At 41.7% G+C, this 23,568-nt stretch overlaps 1 protein-coding gene across 7 annotated transcripts in view; it reads right to left on the bottom strand.

The window, feature by feature from the left end:
• The window catches only part of AFTPH (aftiphilin), a 55,449-nt gene that overhangs the window by 26,541 nt on the left and 5,340 nt on the right, over nucleotides 1–23,568 (bottom strand). For all 7 annotated transcript variants that reach the window (XM_084823490.1, XM_084823467.1, XM_084823441.1 and 4 more), the window contains exon 2: nucleotides 5,163–6,975. In XM_084823490.1, the coding sequence (XP_084679616.1) occupies nucleotides 5,163–6,944 (1,782 nt within the window). In that variant the 5' untranslated portion in view covers nucleotides 6,945–6,975. The remainder of the gene's footprint in view (nucleotides 1–5,162; nucleotides 6,976–23,568) is intronic.

Genomic DNA, 23,568 nt, shown 5'->3' with positions numbered 1-23,568 from the left:
TATTCAATGGCAAGCCAATTAGATGTGTTGTAAAATGTTGAGCATTTTCCAACAAGAAAACTCAGACCCTATACATCAAATATGTGGAAATGTCTTACTCTTTACCTACCTCCTTATAGGTAGATAATTATTTAGCAAGGGTATTAACGTGCCAAGAACATTCTGTGCTGCGGTATGCCTGTAGGGATCTACCAAGGTGCTCACCCGGCTCTCCACTTCCCTCTGTGCTGGATTCCAAGTATAAACTTGGGGTAGCAACCCCAATTCTTTGTTAGCTGACCACACTGTCTGCTCAGACCTCCCCCCCAACCATTCTGATTGGAAGAGAGATTCTAGCAGCATTTTCATTGGGCACCAGCAGATGCCAAGGAAAAAAGAGGAGACAAAGCAAGAGGGGGCTGGTCTGTGCAGAAGGGAAGGTAGGTAAGGAGGGAGTGAAAAACAGGGGTGCCATGAGGAGAGCCTCCCTCCTCCCAAAACAGAGCAGCCATCAAGAGAGGAGGAAAACACGGAGATGGGGTGGGGGAATGGAGCAGCCATGAGAGGCGCCCCTCCAAATGAAGTAGCCATGAAGGAAAGAGAGGGGGAGGAGGAGAGAGGGGCTAAAAGATGAAGCAACTGTAAGGAGAGAGCACCCCCCCCCCCCGTTGGCTGGCAGAGAAAAAGGAGGATATTGGTTGGATTGGCAAAGGGAAAATTACTATGCAAAAGTTAATAGAAAAATTGATTTGGGGAAGATACTAGGTAGGTAATGAATCTAGGGGGAAATGATTTGGGCATGATCTACCTATTAATGTGTGGGAATTAATTAATTATAGGTATTCAGATGTGATTTGGTGAAATTAAGACAGGTGCCTTTTGTGAAATGGGTGTTTTGTTGAAGCAGAAAACTATGGGTGCAATGCAGCGGTTTTGTGCTTTGAGGCTCAGATCCCAACTCTGCCATGTATACAGGTTCTTGGGCAAGTTACTTGTCTTCTAGCCTCACCAGTTTGCATTCTGTGAAATGGATGGTGCAGTAAATTTTGAGATTAGCCACACACACCCTGACCACCATTCTGTGACTGCCCATGCCTCCATAGCAGGCATTTTGTGATGGAGACCACAATACTTCCTCAAAATTCCAAATATGCCCAAACAGACTGGAGACTCCTATATCATTTGATAAGTCTGGATTGCATACGCTTTCAGTATGAAGGACTGTATTACAATCTTTTGAGCAAAGGAAACCTTGCAGAGAGAAAAAAAAGGATCTCTTCAAGAAGTGTTCTTCACCCATATCTTCAACTGAACTGCATATATTTGCATGTGAATAATGCAGCCGTATTTCCATTCAGAGAGGTATACGGTTATCTAATTTTATAATCAACGTTATGCTGCCACTTCAATTATTAATACATTCGTAGTCCTTCATCTATTCTACCAGACGTGCAGCCTGCAGATAGAAGTATGGTCATAGGGCATAATAGAGTCCCTAATTCTCCCTCACCATGAGCACAAAGCACCACACCAAACTGTTACAAGGAAACGGAGACGAGTGCATACTTCTCATATCTCCACCTACCCTGCCCCCTGCACCATAAAGGATCATGGTCCTGCACTGAGTGGAAGGGCTAAGCAGAGATATGGGAGGGTTTATTAGCATCCTATCCCCCACACAACAGTCTTATGCACTGAGTGCCTGTGCAAATATGTTATGCCCTTTAGGGATTCCTCCACCTGTTGGTGCTACATCCATGGAAAACTGAATCAAGCTCCCTGTGAAGGGGAATCAGCTTGCCTGTGATTGATGGGGTCTCAGTTACCTCATCTAATCAGCTAAAAAGCCTTTGATACTCTTGAACTTGGTGCTGCTCCTGCTTGAGAAGCAGTCAGAGTTGTTGCTAGGAGTGCCTTCTTCCCTCTTTAGCCTTTTACTCTTCTAGACAGATCAAAGCTTGCCACACTGATCCATGCTAATGTAAGTTCCGGGCTTCATTACTGCAATGTGCTCTATGTAGGACTGTCCTTGAAGATAGTTTGGAAGCTTTAACTGTGCACAGTGCTGCTGTACACCTCTCAGCAGATTTTGGGAGATAGGTGCATATTCAACCTGCCTTTCGCCAGCTGCATTGGATGCCACAGTGCTTGTATTTTTCTTATTTAAACTACTTCAAACCTTTTTAAAAAGAGGTGTGTAGGTATTTTAATAAAAGAAATTAATCTAACAAAACATTTTAGACTTCCTCTATCTACTGTCCTTTCAATTACTGAGGATGATCAAGTAGAAGGCCTGCTGTGTTTTTAACACTACAGAGATTAGAGACTTCAGACAGTATCTTACTCAAATTAATGCTTAATTAAAATTGCACAATGTCTGAAGCCTTTGAAAACAGGAATTTTGCAAACAGCCACCTGTGGGGATCTAATTCCAAGAGCCAACTCACAAGTCTGGCTGAAATTATACCATGTGTGTTGGCTCCCTGCCAACATCGCTGATCATATTCAGCTGGATTAAACTTTCTACTTACTGGCAAGTGTCAGGAACAGCTATTGCTTGGTCCTGTATAAAGCAGCAGATTCACTCAACTGGCTGACCATGGATAGGGAGTTCAGTGACCTAAGTAGGTGCTATGGGATGTTTACATGAATTGGCTTTGAACAGCCTTCCATTTCTGAAATGTTACTCCAGCTAAAAAAATTAAGTACAATGTTGCCTATGTTACCACACCAAAGAAAAACTTTAAATTAAAATTCCCATTAAAATGGCTTCAATCCAAAACCTCTTCTGCTAGCAGAAGGGCTCTTTCTGACCTAACTAAACAGTGGTGTGTGAGAAAAGCGATCCCAAGGCCTTCTATTTCTGCATATGTTAGTGGAAGACTGCACAAGTTCCTTTTTAATACCTTTTTACGGCCCACTACACTACAGCCTGTACCTTCCTTAGTTACCATGTTTCTCATACTATAACAAAGCTCCCGATACTCTGTGGGAATGCACTGTAAGAAGGCTGGTGCAGGCGTTCACAGAACAGCACTAATACATTTTTGCCTTCTGGGCTTGTTATTTTGGAGCCAAGCACCTGTTGTTTTTAGAAGAACACTTAACATCCTGCCTTTAATATCTGAAATTTACATTAATCCAATTTCTCCTTCAGATTCAAGGAAATAAATTAAGTGCTATAGCCCATTAGTCTTCTGCCTTGAATGGCTCTCATGCAAAAGCACAATTAAACTTTCAGGTCTTTAATCTGCCATGCTTTTAGTCCTTGGTCAGTTTTTACAATGAAGGGAGCATCATTATCTAAAGATGGTGAAAATCCCACTGCAAATTAAATCATCTTCTATCAAATGAAGTGGTGGATGGTCAGATTACAGAACAGCTACCACTAGAAAGAAGCATTACTTTTTGTGCACCAAGTATCACTGAAAGCCAATCCAGTTTTAAATTACCTTTTTCATGCTCAAACCCTAAGTATTTACTGAGGACAACTTAATAAAGACGTAACAGCACAAAGATTTATGACAGTTGTCTTCAGAGAAGCTATAAGTCATTTCATCGGCAGTATAAACATTCCCAAGAATACATAAACCTAAAATATGTATTGGTGAATTACATTAATGGTGCAATTTTATGTACACTTACCTGGGAGTAAGGCCATTCAACAGAGTAGCCACAGTCCAAAGGATTGCTTGCAGTGCACACACAAGGGCTTTTCCAGTCCCTCTCCCGCTACTGCTCTTCATGCACCCCATCCACCCCTAAAGCTGCTCCTGAGGTTGTGGGATTCCCCAGAATAGCGTTTAATACAGCACAAAGGGCTGCAGCTAGAGAGGCATTAGATGGGGTGTGAAGGGCTGCAGCCTGAAAAGGAAATAGGCAACATTCCACACAGTTCCAAACACAAGACTGCCTTCAGCAAACCCACTAGCCAACAGTCCAGAGGCAAGGAAGTCTTTGATCTTGGCAAGCAAGAATGCTCACGGAAGAAAGTTGCATTACAGCAGCTAGATCAGTCTGCTAGAAAAACCTGGAGTAGATTTTTGGGGAAAAGTCTATGTTCTGTAGTTTTGAATAGCATCTGCTATGCTGAAGAGAATACTGCATATGTGACTGATGGGCTGGGAGGCAGGGTGGGTGGATGTGTTGCCACACCATTTTCAAGTTTTCTCTGGCGCTGATCAGTTCTTTTCTCTCTCTCTCTCTCACTGTGGAATGCTGCTTTCCGCACACAATCTCTTTGCTCCCTTGCCCCAGCACTATGCTCCTGGAACTCAGCAACAACTCCACCCCTCCCTCTGAGAATATATTCCTTCCAAATACCTCCCAGTCCACAAGTTTCTGGGCCACTTCATTTCAACTGCAGGTGATTTATTTAAACAAGAAAGAAGGTTTGCTTTGTAAACTGACTGACTGGACAGAAGGCGGCAGAGGGAAATTTTAAATCTCCCTTTTATTTCCTTCAGTCTTTCCAGGTTCCTAAGCCCCACTTGCAACTGGCTTGTCTCTCCCCCCCTGCCCCCCCATACCAGAAAGGGTGGAGAAGGGGGAGGGAAGAGACCAACTCCCTTTGTTCTGTCCTCTGGAAGCTCATTAACAAAACAACAGACGGCTGGGTTGTGAAGGGGAGCTACTGCAGGGAAGGAAGAAAAATAAGGAATAATTTATTTGGGATGGAGGGAGGGAAAGTGTCTCCTAGCTTCTTTAACCCTGGTTTTGAAAACAGATGCTTGCTGTGTCATGCTGGGCTTGCCAGGGAAGTGGGGACAACCGTTCAGTATTCAGAGAGAGATCTGCAGGGGATTCAGGCTTATGAGGAACAACGTCATCTGCACTATTAGTCATTCTCCTTAATTATGTTTGAGAGGCAGGCTGCCACTTGCTGGGTGGGGACGGAAAGGCATTCTTACTATATTCTGGGTGGACTGGAAGAATAATTTTTTTGTATGAAGCCCAAACATAATGTCTGAATCCTTGACACATGTGCATGCAGAATCACTTCAAAAGAGCCCACGTGCAAGTGGAATTTGGCCAGGAAAACTAACATCCAAGTAAACATGCATAGTATTGGGTTTCAAGAGAAAAAAAACTGAGATACATTGAAGTGTGTGCATTTCTCCTAATAAAGCAAATAGTAAAAAACCAACAAATTTCTACTATCAGAAGCAAACTATGGTAGTTACCCGAGCTGAAGTTGGTAATTCTTGCAATTGCCCACCGCCAGTTCCATGCACAGATGTTACAGAAACACTGTCAGCTGTCTGAGTCACTGAACCTTCAGTTGTGCCTGTCCTATGCGATGACCACATATCTTTTCTTGAATGAGATTCCACTACCTGTTCATCTTCAAAAGCAGCCCACAAGCAGCTCTCTTTTTGCTCAGTCTCAAAAGCGTTCCACTCTGCAGCTTGGCTACAACCAGCAGAACTGAAGTCTGAAAAGTCATCAGAGTCTGGAAACCTTTTTGCCACTGAACCAAAGTCTCCAAACTCACTGTCATCTCCATTTTCCAGTTCTGCAGGAGGTTGTATTGTCATGCTAGAACCAGTATCAGATGAACGACATTCTTCTGACACAGTGTTTGAAATCTCATTTGGTTGAGAAGGAGCTACCTTTGTTGACTGCTGATGAACACCATTTCTGTCTATGAAGTTGCCACATTCATCACTTGGTTCACTGATGTTTTCAGAAGGGATCTGAAAATGTCCTTGGCTTGCAGCAGCTTGAGCACCATCAACAAAAGCAAGAGATCCATTACTGACTGTGCCAAAGTCACCAAAATCATCTTCACTTAAGCCACTCCATGATGCATATCCAGTGCAGCTTTCACCATTCTTAACTATTTCAGGAACATACACCTTCTCTTTTGCAGGAAGACTGCTAAGACTTTGAACTCTACTTACATTAAGGTTCAGTGTATTTGCGATGTCACTGGTGCACCAAACTTTATACTCTTCGCTATTTTCAATGTCACACTCTCCTCTTCCTTCAATACTTGCAGTTGTGCCTACTGAATTCACATTTGTTTGTATGGAAGAGACAGCATCATTATGTTTCAATGCTGTACAGTCCTCCTCAGCCTTCAAATCTTCATTGATTACTAAATTAACTTTTGAAATGCAGATATGTTCACCTTCTGTGCAAATTTCCCCTTCATATTCACAGCTTCCATCTGAAGTCACTTCCTTCATAGATTCTTCCTCTCCAACTCTATTTATAATATTGTTTTCTTGCACACTTAATACTTCTCTTTCACTAGAATTTTTGCATATTTTATTTCCTGTTTCTTCTACCTGGGTTGTTTGTTTATTTGAGAACGTGGCAAAATCTGCAAAATCCTCTGTTGTGCTGGGTACAGAATCTAGGCTTAATTCAGTGCTATGAGTGCTAATTGTTTTAAATCCCTTTGAGTCATTCATACTGTCCAGATCTTCTACTCCCTGAGAATTTGCCATGTCTGATGCTGTAAATCCATTTGTTAGAACTTCTGGACATGGTTGCCTCTCGCCGTTACAGCTGTCTACTTGCTGGTCCTGACTTGGAACTTTCATATCAGTCCTAATAATTTCAGAGTACGGTGACTCCAGTTTCCCAGTTCTTTTTACTTCTACGAATTTAACTTCATCAAATGATGTACCCAAACTTCTACACTCACATTTTTCTTTACTACTGTCAGGTGGTTCTTTAATAGAATTAGGAAATTCTGTAATACTCTCCTTATCATTAGCGTATCTAACAGTAGCAAAGGCTATAATGTTGTCTACATTGCCTGAGTAATCAGAGTTATATGAAGATTTATGTTCTTCCTTTGAACTGGAGTAATCTGATGCAAAGTCAAAGCCTACACTAGTACTTCCCACATCAGAAAACCCACCGAAATCACCAAACTCCTCCTCCTCCTCCTCAACTCCATTATCTAGTGGCGGAGGGGAAGAAGAGTACATTTGGATGATATCTGGTTCCATTGTTCAGTTCTTTTTGAATGTTAATTTGCACCTATAAGAAAAAGAAAAGAAAAATTACTAAACATGCTACATTTTAAATACCAAGCACTACAATTTTGTCTAGTAGAACATAAACTTTTTTTAAAGATTTTTTTCTGAACCTTAAAACAATTTACTGTATTTTACAGTACATAATACTAACACTTCAATGTTTGCCAAATAGGTTTTCAGAACGACAGCTAATTGGAAGATGCTAAACAATACCCACGTGGGAAAAAACAACAACCAGAAGACAGAGAAACAGGGTGTGTGCACCAGTCATTAACACAAAAGAGGTGCACAGATGAGGAATGGAGAATCGTCTTACCACCCCATCACCCTTCTGCAAGCAGAGCACACTTCCAGTATTGGAACATGTCCAAGGAGAAAAATGTCATGGAGGGGTGGAGGAAGAGATGATGAGTAGGCAAGCTGTGGGCAGGGGAGGATACTGCATTCCTTAACCAACCTGTATATTTTGCTAAAGATGGACACCAGCCTCCCTGTTCTTTCTACATGATTAGGGCAGATACATGCTTAAACGCATGGGTCTGCCACCGTCACATGTACATTGGTCATAATCCCCCCCCCTCCATATTCAAAGAATCAATCCTGAAGAGCAGCAACATGAGGTAACAGCACTGTTCTAGCATCAAACAAATAATTCCCTGGCATACTAGCACTGAAGTGGAATACACACACACTTTTGTATGTTTTTTGAGTGCAGCCACCCTTAAAGGGAAGGCTTAACTTTGTTTTCTAAAAATTATACTGGCAAATACTTCTATCCATCTCTCTGCATAAATAGATAAAGTCAAAATCCATGCAGACACATAGCTCTGAAGTTCATTTTCACTACTATTGAAAAAAACACAACTGGGTCAAGAATGAATGCTGAAATACACGGTGTTAAAAATAAGAACTTTGGAAGAAACCATGCAGGGTTGCCATATTAAGTGCTGTCCTAGCCTATTGAAGATAGAAGAAATCATTTTATGTTTATATTATACATTTACCAGTTCCCATCATTCTATCTTCCTCTCCCATCATCTTGTCATACTTGAAGAGAACCCAGGATGAGCCAATGGAAATAGAGTCTGCTTGATTCTCAATGGTTAGGATTACTAGATGCAAGTTTAGTCCCCACCCAAATGGAGTCCCCAGAGCACATCACTATTTTTCTTATATAAATGAATGGTTGCTATTCACCCCTATAGGGAAAGGCAAACAATATTCTTGGGGAATGGTTTTAGTGAACCCCAACCAGCCCCCTCTCTATAAAACTATGCAGCACATTGCATGCAGAGACGTACTGCAATTCCCCTATGGCCCTTGCAATTATTCAGCCACCATCTCTCCCCCCACATCACACTCTCCCCACACTCATCATTATAGGCATTTTGCTAGACTTGGATAAAAGCATGTTCTCAGGGTCACACTTCTGAGATCCTCTAATGTGACAAGAAACAACATATAGAATCTGTTTCCAGAAATAAAAGAGATGCTGGCTCACAGGAAAGCAATTCCAGAAAATGGGGGGGGGGGAGGGCACATATGTACAAGAGATTTAAACCCAACTTTTATCTGGCGAGAATGTTTTGTATTCCTTTTCTTTTCTAATAAGGTCTGGCAACACTTGTATAAGGCTATGTCTAGACTAATAAAATGTACTCTAGACAAAGCTGCCCACGTATAGTGGGGAAACACTTGAGGCATATAATTCTAACCCTACACTGGTAAACACCCCCAATCCATTTGGGCTGCTATCTTTTGACTATAAAGTCTTGAAGGTTGGGACCCTTTATATTCAAAATCAACTCCTCCATGCTCTTCATGCCTTTTAAGACTGCTAACAGAAAAAATATGTATCATTGCTATATTTCATTCAGAAGAAGTCACGTAGAGTGGTGAAGTTCTCAGTGGGTAGGTTCTCCCACATCACTCAGCCATTTTCCCTGGAGTCTCAGAGATGGAATTTATTAATCTGAAGTATTTCATCTTTAGAGGGAATTTTATATCTTCATTTTGTTTTATAGATTTTCTTATCAGGATGGGCTGAACTAAAATATTAGGCTTTTTAAAAACTGAGTTGTAGAAGTACCATTTCACTGTTCAGTTGTACTGTTCCTGTGTCATCATTTGAAATAAATACAAATATAACAGTATTTGGATCATAATAGTATTTGGATCAAGTTTAGATCAAAAACTTGATTTCAAACACCAAGATACAATTTCAGGCAAGAACAATTATTAAAATATGCCCAATATCAAGATGTTGCCTGTACAAAGGATTCCTAGTGAGGAAGGCACAGTATTTAAAGCATTTCATAGTTTCACTACTAGGGCCAATTCCTTGAGAAATAAAATGCCCCAGCTTTTAAGCAGTACAATGGATAAAGAAGAACTGTTTAAAAATTCAAACACCCTATCTAGTTCTGCAAGACACAATGATACAGACTCAGGAAAATTATGATTTTGTGTTCCCTTAAGAAATGCTTCGCAAGTCTGATTATCTTGAAATCTACTGGGTTGTTTTTCAAAATGGTTAAATTGGACCTCTAGCCCCATATGTAATAATGTTATGAAAGCTACAAGATGGCAAGAGGTCATGGCTACTAATAGTTTATCCTCATCCAAGAACAATAATTCACCTAGCACAATATATATTTATGTATGTATGTATGTATGTATATCTCTCTCTTCTTGTTTTAATACCTCACTTACACAAGTTATGTAATAACCATTTCAGTTTCTCACAACAAACAAGCCTCTCCTTAAGGGGAAAGCTTCTTGTAAACAAGCTGACCCATAAGCCCACAAAAATAAAATTATAAATATGATCACAAATGAGATTCTTCTCCTGCATCCCAACGCCTCATCTCAGTACTACAATAGAATTAAAATAGTCTTGGATGTTGAAATACACCTCAAATATACCTAGCTTGCTTACTTGGCCCAACTGAATCACTAAGGCAGGTCACAAACTATTTACTTGCTACATTTATATGCTTCTACTTATAAACTATTGGGAACTGCATATTTAGAACATAATCGTATATTCAATAAACAAAAAACTACCATTCACCAAAAAGATTAGGGCTATACAATTTTCAACCAAACACTAAAAAGCAGGGAAATTGTGGGCGAAGGCTCACAAGCCTTAATACCACATTCTCCCTAAGGAGGCTGAAAGTGCAAGTGAAATTCTCATTCCCCCAAAGCAGATAAACCATATGGACAGGATGGAGTCACCCTTCAGGTGACTGAAGGGTTATGAAAAACTGATGACAAACAACTCAGGGCCACTTACTTCTCATTTTTAGAGCAGCTTTCCCCAATTTGGTGCTGTCCAGATGTGTTGGACTGCAACTCCCATCACTGCTAGCAAGCATGGCCATTGGCATCCTTTTTCCCAGAATTAGAACATATGCCATCCACCAAGTAACTCCAAAATAGGTGCAGGACTTTAAAAAGACTACCATAAACCAAATGAGAACTAATGGATATTGTTACTGTTCCATTATTCCACTGATCTTGATGCAAAATAAAAATTAGTTACTTGTGAGTAAGCCTCACAGAACACAATGGGTTTTTCTTTTAAATAAACATGCATGACTAACCACTGTACTTAACTCCCTTCAGTAGAACTCAAGGAATCTTTCCAGCTCCTATCAATGCAGGCAGAGGTTTACCTTCCTCACCCCAAACATCTCAAAAAGAGATGACTACCACATTTCCCAGTTGAATTTGGCCATGCCCTGGCTTATTGTTAGCCTCACTGATTACCATTACTTGTAAAAAAAGTTTATTTTAAAAACTAAACCATCTCCAAAGGTTTTTTCAAAGTTACTTTTGACAGAGGGGGGCTGTCGTGTTTTGCTTTTTGTCTTTAAACTGCTCTTTCTCCCTCAGAATTTCACCAATCATCCTGAAATGTTCAGGGTATGTAAAATGAACACTTCTTTCTGGCACCTGAAAAATTCAGAAAAATGGTGAAAATGTTTCAATTTTATAAAGGTTAGAATGACCCCCCCCAAAAAAAACTTCATGTCACATGGCAGAATGTTCCATTTACTGACAAGCCTTAATGTAACAGTTACTGCTGCAATGTTTATAATTTAGTTATGCTGCACTTTTTGACTTTGGAAGCTGGCATTAAGATCTATCAGCAATTTACGTATATTTGCAGGTGCTTATGGCAGTTCCACTTTATTTATTTAAAGCATTTTTACCCCTTTCTTTAGCTAAATGGGGCTTCCAGTCCTGCTTACAAGGATTGTCCCAGCCTTCAGGCTTACAATTTAAAAGACATAACACATAACGAAACGCGGATGGGAGGGAAAACGAAAAAAAGAAAGCTCAAGCACCAACTCTTAAGCTTACAGTTCTTATAACAATCAGCTGGGATGGAAACAGTTCAGGTAGCCTGATGAAATGATTGTCACTAGGTGATAGTTTAGGGAGGGCTAAAAGCAGCTCGTCTCTAGGGATGGCGGACAATTTTTCCACAAATCTCGGGGAGGCCGAATGCCAACGTATTCGGCCCCCCGAAATTGGTGGTGAAATTCTCCGCCCCCCCCCGCCGGGATGGGACTTACCTCCCTTGAATGTCCCTCTCGGCAGTGGGTCCTGGCGGTGTTTCAGCGGGGGCGGCGGCCGGTCTTCTGACCGGCTGCCGCCGCCGCCGCCATTACAAAGTAAATGTAAAAAAACAACAACACACACATGTGATAGGCTACGTAACTATTTACGTAGCCTATCACAGCTAGATTTCCAAAGTCAGCCGTGATAGGCTACGTAAATCGTTACGTAGCCTGTCACGGGTGACTTTGAAAAAAAAAAAGCGCGTACGCAAATGGCGGCGCCCATGGGCGCCGCCATTTGCGTTCCTTATTTGGGCCCGGGTAGTCTACGTAAAGATTTACGTAGACTACGGCGAAAATAAGGGCAACGCTATTTGCGTACGCACTTTTTTTTTTTTCTCCAAAGTCACCCGTGATAGGCTATGTAATGATTTACGTAGCCTATCACGGCTGACTTTGGAAATCTAGCCGTGATAGGCTACGTAAATCGTTACGTAGCCTGTCACGTGTGTGTGTGTGTTTTTACATTTTCTTTTTTATTTCGCGGCCGGGGAGACGGGGCGCTTCTCCCCGGCCTGAATTTCAGCAGCGAGGGATGGGGCGCCTCCCCTCCTGGCCTGAATTTCGGCCAGGAGAGGTGGGGCGCCTCCTCCCCCCGGCCTGAACTTCGGGGGGAGAACCGAAGCGCCTCCCCCCCACCACGAAGCAAGCTGCGGGATCAGGTAAGGGACTTTCATCCATCCTTACTCTCCACGGAGGCACTGAAATGGGCCCGCTTCTCTTCTCTCAGCAAAGAGAGGTCCTGTAACCTGATGGAATTTATGCAGCAATAGTGTTCGCCACAGGCAGTGGCAGCAAGTGTGATAGTGAGCTGGAAAATAAGAGGTTGCTACTGCTGAGCAACTGCCATTGGGAAGAGGGGCCAGACACCCTAACTAGAAGATGGCTGCAAAGGAATGGAGGCTGCTAGGCCACCAGCATCTAAGCATAATCTGCTGACTGGGTAGACACCCCCAAGCTAGGCTTTGCTATCCAACCAGGACAGATGTGTCTGCATGGCACTGATACTGCAGCCCCCATGCCTCTACTGTCACCTCTCAACACCTGTCAGTAATAGCACTGGGCTCCCATCCCCTTAAAGGCGGTGATCTTTTACTTCCAGAAAACCATGTTTGATTCTATGAGAAAACTGAAGAGTTTAGTTTTGCATGTTACCGAATGTCCCTGGAAACTTTTGTTTTCCAAAATGTGTCAGGCCTTAATAAACTTAGGACTTCTGAAAACTTGTTTCTGCCTTGGTCATTTCCTGTATTCAGAGCCTTTTCCTTATGGTTTTGTTGTTCTTTTACTTCCCACTGCACTAACTCAGTAGCACCTACTGGCCACAGATAGACTAAGATTTCCCACAGCAAGCATGTCAAGTGTGGGTGAGAGATGTGCTCATTTACACCACCACCAGGATACACATAGCTGTGTACACAAATGAAAATCTAGGAGCTCCAGTACTTGCAAAATACACAGTTGCCACAACGAATGGAGCCGACCTTAGAAGACATGCATGCTGTCTAGAACTGAAGACATTGGGACAGTCCTGGCTCCTCTAAAGTTCCTCAGACACAAAGCCATTCAGTTGTGAAGGAACATACTACAGAGGGAGACAAGTTTTTTCATGTAGAATTACATATGCTAGTATAACAACTAAATTAAACCAACTATGCAACAACAACAAAAATATTACAAACAAGCATTACTTCTAGTTTTTCAAAAATAGGCTGTACAATATACATTACTGTGCAAGTTACAGATTTTATACTATCTAGTTACAAGAGCAGGGACTCATTCCTTGCAATGTCCAATATCTAGCTATACAAGATTACCAGAAATTTCAAACCCACAGGGGGAAAGGGTTGGGTGTTTTTTAGTTTTGAGAAAAAAGGATATATGCAATGAGTTGAATCCAACTGTGTCATTCTGCTAGCGCAGAATTTCTATCTCTTGCAGAAATCCTGTTTTTATCCTTTTATAAGTGTCGAGTCCAACATTTTGATTCAGCTTACGCAAGTCATTGTTCCTATGTTTTCACAACTCATTACAACTTCACTATGAGGTGTTGCTTGAAGCCTCTTGTACGCCACCTCTTGTATACTTTTTATATGCACTACATCAGATATAACAAAATGTTTTGGTTTATTAAACAAAATCTAAACTTACTTTGCTACTTTAAGAACATGAAATAGGCACAAGAACAGAAAAATTATATATTTGGTGTATTTATTAAATTTAAAAGTATAAATGCCTTAATCTTATTCAAACAACTGCAAGTATCTCTTCACTGTATTCGCTAAATATTATCTGAGAACATCCCCAACTACTAGATAAAGCTAGCCAGTTTGGCTTCTATCTGCTTTTTTTCCTAGTACACCATTTAAAATTATCTCCAGCTTTGTTAAAATAAAAACTGTCTAGTTTCTCTCTACTTCTGTTTTCCACCTAACAAAAAAACTGTGTGTTTCACCTAAGGATGGAGACTGTTACCAGCTGGATTTTATATTTTCAAAAAGGGGAAATGAACCAATGCTTCTTGCTTCATCATCCCAGTCCTTGGAAGAGTCCTAGGTGCAACTTAAAACTATCTCAGCACCTTTAAGCATGTATCTTCAAACAATTACTAATTCTTTTCACTTGATGACAGAAGAATCTGCAGAAAGTAAACAAGAGGAGATGGAGACTGTGTACATATGCCTTGTCATATTGCAGGAACAATATGCTTGGCTGACTCCAAAACTGGACCAAAATACATGATGTTCTATATTCTGCAACACTTCCAAAGTACTTTTCTGATATCAAATCCTAAGGACATTGCTTGTTTAATAATCCAGTCTAATGCAGTAGCAAAGCTGTCATCACAAACATTGATACACTTTTAGAAGAAAATCTTTTGTAACCACCCAAATGTCCAGTTTTTCCATTTTAGGCCCAAGAGGAAAATGTGTTATTTTCTCAATTTGTCTATTCCACCCACACCCCCACCTCTGCACTGTCTGTGGAACCCTGAAAAGTAGGAGGAGCAAAGGAACAGGCCTCTGCTCTACTGAGCCATATGGGGATTCCCCTGTGGGCACAGGATTGGCACCTTTGAGAGCAGAATGCTGGACTAGACAGGCCTTTGGTCTGATCCAGCACTGCTCTTATGCTCTTGAGTATGGCATCCTTGCAGCTGGAGAGACTCCCCAAACTATGTATTTGACAAAGTTGACGACAGTCCCCTTCCCTTATTTTATCCCTGAATCCTCCCATTTGTTATCAGAGAGCATCTAAGTTTGGATTCACATTGTAGATTTCAGTTTCTGTAACAAAACTGAATTCTCACATTACAGTTACAACCATGTCAAAATGCCAATTATGTTTCACACTGTACAAAACCCATTATACATGAGCAAATTTGCTTTCAATAATAAATATTTCATCTTCAATGGTGAGGAATACAACACTAAGAAAAACATTTACCGGGGACAGGATGAGAGATTTATTAAGGACCTATTTATCAGATTACTATGGGAACATGAATTTGACCACAACTATAGCTTAAGTGTTTTGGGAAAAAATGTAAATGGTTCCAAGTTTGGAAAAGGCAGGAGAGGTTGGAACAGGAGAAGCAGCTGTTGCTATGGTTTAAAGGTTGAACTAATCTAGGTTTCTGGCAGCAACACAATTTTCTTCTTAATTAAAGGTAATGGAGTTTGTCCTTGACTGTTCAACCTTTAAATTGCTTGCTTGGGATTTTTTTTGCCATTTCACATTAAAATTGACACACAAATAAGGAAGAGAAAGTCGTTGTCTCTCATAGGTATTAAAAATGTTTTTCTTCTGGGCATTTCCCATTTCTTCACGCCCAATACTACTACAAAAAGCTGCTGCAAGAAATTTCACCATTAAAGTTCATTCAGAACAGATAACTATAAACAAATCAATATACAGTCCTCCTTGATTTAAACAAATGTTAATGTACTTTCCATAAATAGTTTCTTATACTCAACATACCCACAATATGTTTCATAAATACTTCCATAAAACTAAAAAGATTTTGCTTTGCACATCTTCAGTATGTTTGCATACCAATAATAACTCTTATTTCTGCACAGGCACATTAAGTGTAAATCTTATCCACAAACTATATCACACACACACACACACACACATCACGTCTGTATATATTTTAACTGATTATTTTAAATGCTACCTTTGGCAAACATTCACTCACTAATTTTAATAGTGGCTTTAATGTGGCACCAACCATTCATCCTCTTGCACTACTTCACTAGCTGAAATTTAATCAAGGTCAAACTTCAATACTAGCTATCAAATGTATTCATGCGAATAGACCACAATCACAGATATGTATGCACTTGATTTCTTCCAGCTCTTTCCTGTACAGTAGCTCCCCTTCAACTAAACACCTTAACTGCACTGAAACAGTTTAGTGTTGGAAGCTGTGGCAGAGGAAATAGATGAAAAGGGTCCCAGTGTGTACACACCACTGCTGGAGCTCAGACTCAGAATCACAGTACATGGAACATATTTAGAGCACAATACTGCTCAAAAGTAAACTACATTGACTTCAATTGGACTTACCCCAGCTAAATGTATACAAACTAGCAGCCTTAATTAACTTTACACTAACCTTCAAACAAAATGCCAGAAGAAAAAGAATCAAAATCTGACCAGCAATTCAAATTGATTAAATCTGAGTGTTATAAACTTGTTCATTATGTTGTAACTTGCTGATGATACGCTACTCTTTCTTTGATATCTGATCCAGGAAAGGCAGTGGAAGTGCGTAATCAGTACCCAGCCACAGTAATGGACTGGATGAGACAAGACAGAGATTTTGTTGGTGAGTGGCTCAGCTATCTGGGGTGGCGTTCAACCTATTCTGGAAGAGGTTGCACTCCCCCTAAATGATTAAGTTTGTAGTTTGGGGACACTTTGTGGATCCATCTCTGTCACTAGAGGCACAAGTGTTCTCTGTGGCACAGAGCACTGTTTGCCAGCTTAGGCTGGTATGCCAACTACGTCTCTACTTGGATGATGATAGCCTGGCCTCAATAATACATGCTCTCGTAAGATCCCATTTAGATTATTTATTTGATGTATACCCCACCTTTCTATCAAAAGATGGCACTCGAGGTGGCCTACAGACACAATTAAATTGATTAAAACAATGCATTAAAATACAATAAAAACATAATTACAAAATAAAAAATAAAAAAATAAAAACAGCACCAAACAGACCCACTTACAGGCCAAATGCCTTTTTGAATGAAGTGGTTTTTGTCTGCTGGCGGAAGAACTTACAGAATCATAGAATAGTAGGGTTGGAAGGGGCCTACAAGGCCATCGAGTCCAACCCCCTGCTCAGTGCAGGAATCCAAGTATCCAATCCAACTGCAAAGAGGGAGCAACACAGCCTCCTTGGGAGGGAGTTCCACAGCCTTGGAAGCAGCCACCAAAAAGGCCCTCTCTTGGATTGCTACCAAACATACCTCTGAAGGCAGCAATCTTGAAAGAAGGGCCTCTCCAGAATATCTTAAGAATGGAGCAGGCTCATACAGGAGGTGGTGGTCTTTCAGGTAGCCTGGCCCCAAGACATATAGGGCTTTATAGGAAATAGACTGGTAGCCAGTGAAGCTGCTGTAACAAGGGAGTCACCCAACCCCAGTCAACAGTGTGACCTCAACATTCTGGACCAGCTGAAGTTTCTGAACAGTTTTTGAAAGCAGCTCCATGTAGAGAGTGTTACAGTAGTCCAAATGGGATGTAACTAAGGCATGTGTGACTAGGACCAGATAAGACATCTCTAGGAATGGTTGCAGTTGGCACACTAGCCTCAGCTGTGCAAGCATATTTATTTATTTATTTATTAAATTTATTAATCGCCCATCTGGCTGGTCACCCAGCCACTCTGGGCGATGTACAGCATATAATAAAACAGTTTAAAACAATAAAGTTCTACAATAAAAACATTTTCTAAAATACCCTAACCCACCCCAAATGCCTGCCTGAACAAGCATGTTTTTAATGCACGGCGGAAGCTCATTAAAGAGGGGGCATAATGGAGTTCCCTAGGGAGAGAGTTCCACAGAGTGGGGGCCACCACAGAAAAAGCCCTCTCCCTCCCTCATCCCCACTAGTCTAGCTGTCCTGGCTGATGGGGCAAAGAGAAGGCCATCCGAGGCTGATCTTGTTAAGCAGCCTGTCTGGTGTTGCTGGAGGCACTCCTTAAGGTAGGCTGGGCCAGAATCATATAGGGTTTTAAAGGTCAAAACCAACACCTTGAATTTGGCCCGGAAAACAACTAATAACCAGTGCAACTCCTTCAGAACTGGAGTGATGTGATCTTGCCGGCGGCTGCCTTTAATCAGGCGAGCCGCCGTGTTCTGTACCAGCTGCAGCTTCCGAACCGTCTTCAAGGGTAATCCCACGTAGAGTGCATTACAGTAGTCTAAACGAGAGGAGACCAGGGCATGTACTACCGATGGGAGCAGATGGTCGGGAAGGAAGGGGCGCAGCTGCCGTATCAGATGGAGTTGATATAGCGCTGTCCAGCTCACAGCTGACACCTGAGCCTCCATGGACAGCTAGGAGTCCAAAATGACCCCCAGGCTGCGGACCTGGTCTTACGGCTATCCTTGAAAGATATTCCTGGCCACCACCAAGACCTGGACATCCAGGTTAAAGGCACAGTCCAAGTGTACACCGAAACTGTAAGCCTGAGTCTTTAGGGAGAGTGTAACCCCATACAGCACACATTGAACCCCTGCTTCCTGATCTACCTGGCCAAAAGCACCTTGTCTTGTCTGGATTAAGCTTCAATTTGTTTGCCTTCGTCCAATCCATTCTCGACATCAGGCACTGATTTAGAACCAGAACCGCTTCCCTGGGTTTAGATGGAAAGGAGAGATATTGCTGAGTGTCATCAGCATACTTGTGGCACTGAACCCCAAAGCTCTGGACAATCTCTCCCAGCAGTTTCATCTATATGTTAAATAGCATGGGGGACATGAGGGAAATCTAAGGGATACCACAGGCCAATGGCCATGGCAGTGAACAGGCATCCCCCAGCACCACCTTCTGAGTTCACCCCTCCAAGAAGGATCAGAGCTACCATATAACAGTGCCTCCCCGTCTCACCTCAGAAAGACAGCATGGTTGATGGTATCGAAAGCTACCAAAAGGTTCAGCAGAATAGGGACACACTATCCTTGTGCAGTTCCCGGTATAGATTGTCTACCAAGGCGACCAAAGCAGTCTCTGTCCCATAACCACGACTGAAGTCAGATTGAAATGGAGCTAGATCATCCATCTCGTCCAGAAATCCCTGGAGCTGAGAAGCCACCACATCCCCCAGCACCTTGCCCAAGAATGGAATACTGGAGACCAGATAGAAATTATCCAATACAGTCAAAGTTACACCCACCAGACCTGTATCAACTGTGGGATCCAAGTCGGCACAGATATGATCAATTTTACCTGCAAAGTGTCATGCAAATTGGTCCCATGATATCAAGTGGTCAACCTCTTCTTCTTATGAGACAGAGCATAACAGGCCTGACTACCCAAGAAAGCTCTGCTGGGCAACTATGAGCAGATGCAATAATGGCTGAGAAGGACAACTTCTTTACCACCATCAGTGCCACAGAATAGGCTTTCAAATGAGCTCTATCTGTGTTCAATCGGACTTGTTTCGAGCTTTCTGCCAATATTGCTCTAGTCAACATCCCACTTGTTTCATCATCCGCAGCATCCTGGAAAACCAGGGGACTCATTTGGCTCCATTCTCTGTGAGGATGCTCAGGAGTTATCATGTCAACTGCCTGGGCCATTTCTCCATCCCAAAGATCAACCAGGGCTTCGACAGAATCACCTGCTGAGGTGACTGGAAAATCCCAGTCAAAAAAGAGCAGTCAAAAAGCCATCTGGATCCATCAGTCTCCTGGGGCAGACCACTTTAATTATCCCACACCCCACACCTGCAAAGGCTGTAAGTCCCAGCAATTCTAAACCGTACCAGGTAGTGGATCTGTCCATGACAACAGAACTATAGAAAGTTCGTCCACCCCCAGGTCACTATTATCCCACCCTACACAGAAAACAAGATCCAAAGTGTGCCCTGCTGAATGAGTGGGGCCAGATATTAATTGGGCAGACACACGGTTGCCATAGAGGCCACAAATTCCTAAGCCACTCCAAACAAGATGGCCTCAGCATGTATGTTGAAGTCTCACAGCACAACAAGCCATGGAGATTCCAGCACCAACCCCAAGATCACCTCGGCTAGCTCAGGAAGAGAGATTGTAGAGCAGCGGGACGGGCAGTCCACCAACAGAATCCCTGTTCTGTCCAAAACACCCATCTTCAGCTACACACACTCAAACCTACAACACTGTGGCATGGGGCACCTGGACTGGGGGTTACTGAAGATTACTGCAATGTGTTATATATAGGGCTGCCTTTGAAGACGGACCAGAAACTTGTCAGTACAAAACATGGTGGTGAAGGTACTGACTGGAACCAGGCCTTGTGATCATATTACACTAGTATATCATATTCACTGGCTCCTGGCTCATCTCCAGGCTCAATTCAATGTGCTAGTTTTGACCTATAAAGCCCTTCATGGCTTCGGGCCATAGTATCTGAAGGACCACTTTTTTCCTTATGTGCCTACCCAGTCCCTGACATCAACAGAGGCCCTGCTCTGAGTATAAAGAAAACAGAAGGAGGTGAACACAAAGAAGAGAAATGTGTTCTGAGGATGCAAGATAGAATGTATTATAAGAAGTCCAATGCGTTTCGGCCTTTCCCCCCTTATTTTTGACGTTCTTCAGGGGGTAAAGAAAAATGTCTGCAGAATTTTTGCAGCAAAAGATTGTCTCCTGTGTTGATCTACTGGCGACTAGGCTGAAAAAGTTCTGTAGACTTTTTTCCTTTACCCTCCGAAAGCCTAAAATAAGAAAAAAGGCCAAAACACATTGGGCTTCTTACAATAAATTCTATCTTGCATCCTGAAAACCCATTTCTCTTCTTCGTGACCTGCTCTGAGTACACCCACATTCTGAGATTCAGCAGGTGGCCACTTGAGAGTGGGCCTTTACAGTAGTGGCCCCCAACTGTGCAATGTCCTGGCTAGAGAAGTCTTCTTGGCACCTTCACTGTTGTCCTTTCGGTGCCACCTTTTTATTCACTCAGGCCTTTTAACTTGCTATATGTTTTATCCTGCTATAAGTTTTTACTGCCCAGAAGTAGTATTCTATAGAGGGGTTTTTTTTAATCTTCATGGATATTTTAGATCTTATAGTATCTCTTACCTTTGATATGTTAGTCTCTGCTATTATATATTGTGTTGTTGCCTTAGTTTTTCTTGTATTTTGTTGGTGTTTTATTTTATATCTATGGATCTCACTCTGAGAGCCTTGGGTATAGGGCAACTCAAATAAAATAAATAAATGAGCTGTTACTTTAAACATTTACAAATTAACTGGGCAAAGAGACAAACGGTTCCTTGTATGGCTTATTATAGAATGAGACATCCTAAATATCACAGTCTTTCAGGGACAAAGTCTGAAATGGTAAGCAAATACATTTCTACCATTTACCTATTCCCCCCGCAGGATTTAAAAACAAACATATTGGAGCGCATCACCAACACAAAGACCTTGTTTGCATGTAACCACCACCCATGGCTTAATTAAGCCGGGTTGTCGAATTGAGGATTGTCATTACATCTGAATCCAGGACTATGGGTTAGCTGTGGGTTGTTAACCATGGACAACTCTCAAAGAGAACACATAGCTTATTGTTGGATTGTCCACTATAGGTTGTTCAAGCCATGGGCGGTCATTACATCTGAATGCAGAATTGTGGGTTGTGCATGGGTTGTTTAATCAGGCCAGAGAGCTGGCTCTTTGGTGTTGCAAAGTCTCCCAGGATGTGGAATAGGAGCACAGTGAGGGGGCAGAACAAAATAACCCATGAATTGGAAAAACAACCTACAATGTGCTTGATCGTCTGGCAGCTGTATTGTGAGTTAAGTCAAAATAAAACCATTGAATACAGAGCCACCCTATGTGCATATCTGAATGTTATGAAGGTGATACACTCAAACATACTTGTATATGTACTTAAACCTGCTTGTATATTTACTTATACTGTACTGGAGAGGAAAATCAAGACCTTAAAATACATGAGATGAATTTGGTGGTCTCCCGAGGGCACAATTAAAATTGGTGATAGAGCTTATGTTTTCAGTCATACAAGACTCTTCCATCATCTCTGGTCTAAATTTACTAATAAAATCCTAATTCCTTTGTTTTTATGCTCAAGTATATTTTGGGTATAGCAATCATTAAGAAAAAATAATTGCGTTTCAGGCTAAAGACCAGTATTGTCTTCAATGTTGCATCTTTTCATAGCAGAGCAGTAGTAAAGCACATGTTTCAGGAGAAAAACTACTTTTGCTTGGACAGATTAAATGCCAATCCATTCTAGCAATGCCCTTTTGGGATTTTATAGAAAGCTATCCATAGACTTTGGAGATTAGAGGAGATTAAAGAGAATTTTAAAAGATAAGCATACTTGAGAACATGTTGGGAAGACCGTTAACACTTCCACAAATTAGTGCTTAAAAATATTTGCACAAGATCTCCAAAAGCTTGAACATATTTAAAAATACCCCATCACAGAGAGACAGTCAAATGATATTCTGCTATGAATACTTTCATATGACATTAGCAACCTTGGCAAACCAATTCTCAGGCTTTTCAGTACCATTCACACCTGTGTAATGAGCACAAACAACTGTGGAATCTGACTTGTTTTGGTGCAGCAGTCACCATATCCCATTGAAAGCATGCTTTGTTGGCATAGCAAAGCCTGCTATGATTGGGCTCCAAGTCATTTAGCACTGAACTAAAAACAGGGGGAAAGCTGATTTTCCCTTCCAGCCACTTTTCCTTAAGCTACTCTGAAGGTTCCCCTGACCTTCAGAAACAGTTTTTCAGGGTCTGCAGTAAGGAAGAATATTTGAAAAGCTCTGGTGCATATGAGAAATACTGCTTGCTACTGTTTTGAACCCAGCCCTTATCCAACAAAGTATTGTAACACGGTGGGCAATTTCTGTCCCTCCAGATGTTTCAGCCTACAACTCTCACCAGGCCTAGGCAGCACAGCCAATGTTGGGGGTGATAGGAATTATAGGCCAAAACATCCGGAGAGCCACAAGTTGCCCACCCCTAAGTTAAAGACTAATACAATTATTATGCCATAAGCTTTCACAGACCAGAGTCTAGTTCATCAGATGCATGAAGTGCATCTCAGTTGACGTGTAGCACATGGGTGTCGAGAGAAAATGTTAAAAGGTGGAATTAAATGGTAGTACAGCCTGTAACAATTCAACCAGAAATTAAATGTATGCAAAGTAAGCACAGTGACGATTCACAACAGCAGTAATTGGTGATAACAGTGCAAAGATGATTACACCGTGTTGTAAATTAACACCTACAGTGGGAAAGGAAACCATTGACCTGGTTTGCTCATAAAACTAACCCTTAGCTAGCCCATGTTTTCTTGCCCTAACCAGAGTCTGTCTGGCAGATAATTGAACAAAACGAGATTTGCTTTCTTAATCCTTGGGTTGTTTGTTTCCCTTCTCCTTTGCCCACACCCTCCCTGTATCCCAAATGCATTTGCGGTGCATTGGTACTGGCATGCAGCAAAGGCTGGGGGTTTTTTTACTACTCTTGCCTGCCGCCTCCATAACCTGGTGAAAAACCTCATGAACGACCCATGGTTCTGGGTTCATACATAACAACCTATGATTTAAACAACCAAGAATTCACAACTCAACAACAAACCATGGGTTCTCTTTCAGAGTTGTTTGTGGTTAACAAACCATGGTTTGTTAGCATGGCTGGGTTTGCACATCACAACAACCCAGAATTCAACAACCCATACTCTGGGTTAGTATT

Source organism: Heloderma suspectum, chromosome 1, assembly GCF_057233095.1.
Source record: "Heloderma suspectum isolate Gila_16-S chromosome 1, 16-S_ref, whole genome shotgun sequence".
Lineage (NCBI taxonomy): Eukaryota > Metazoa > Chordata > Lepidosauria > Squamata > Helodermatidae > Heloderma > Heloderma suspectum.
The sequence above is the reverse complement of the archived record's forward strand: the minus strand, read 5'-3'. Positions and strand labels throughout refer to the sequence as shown.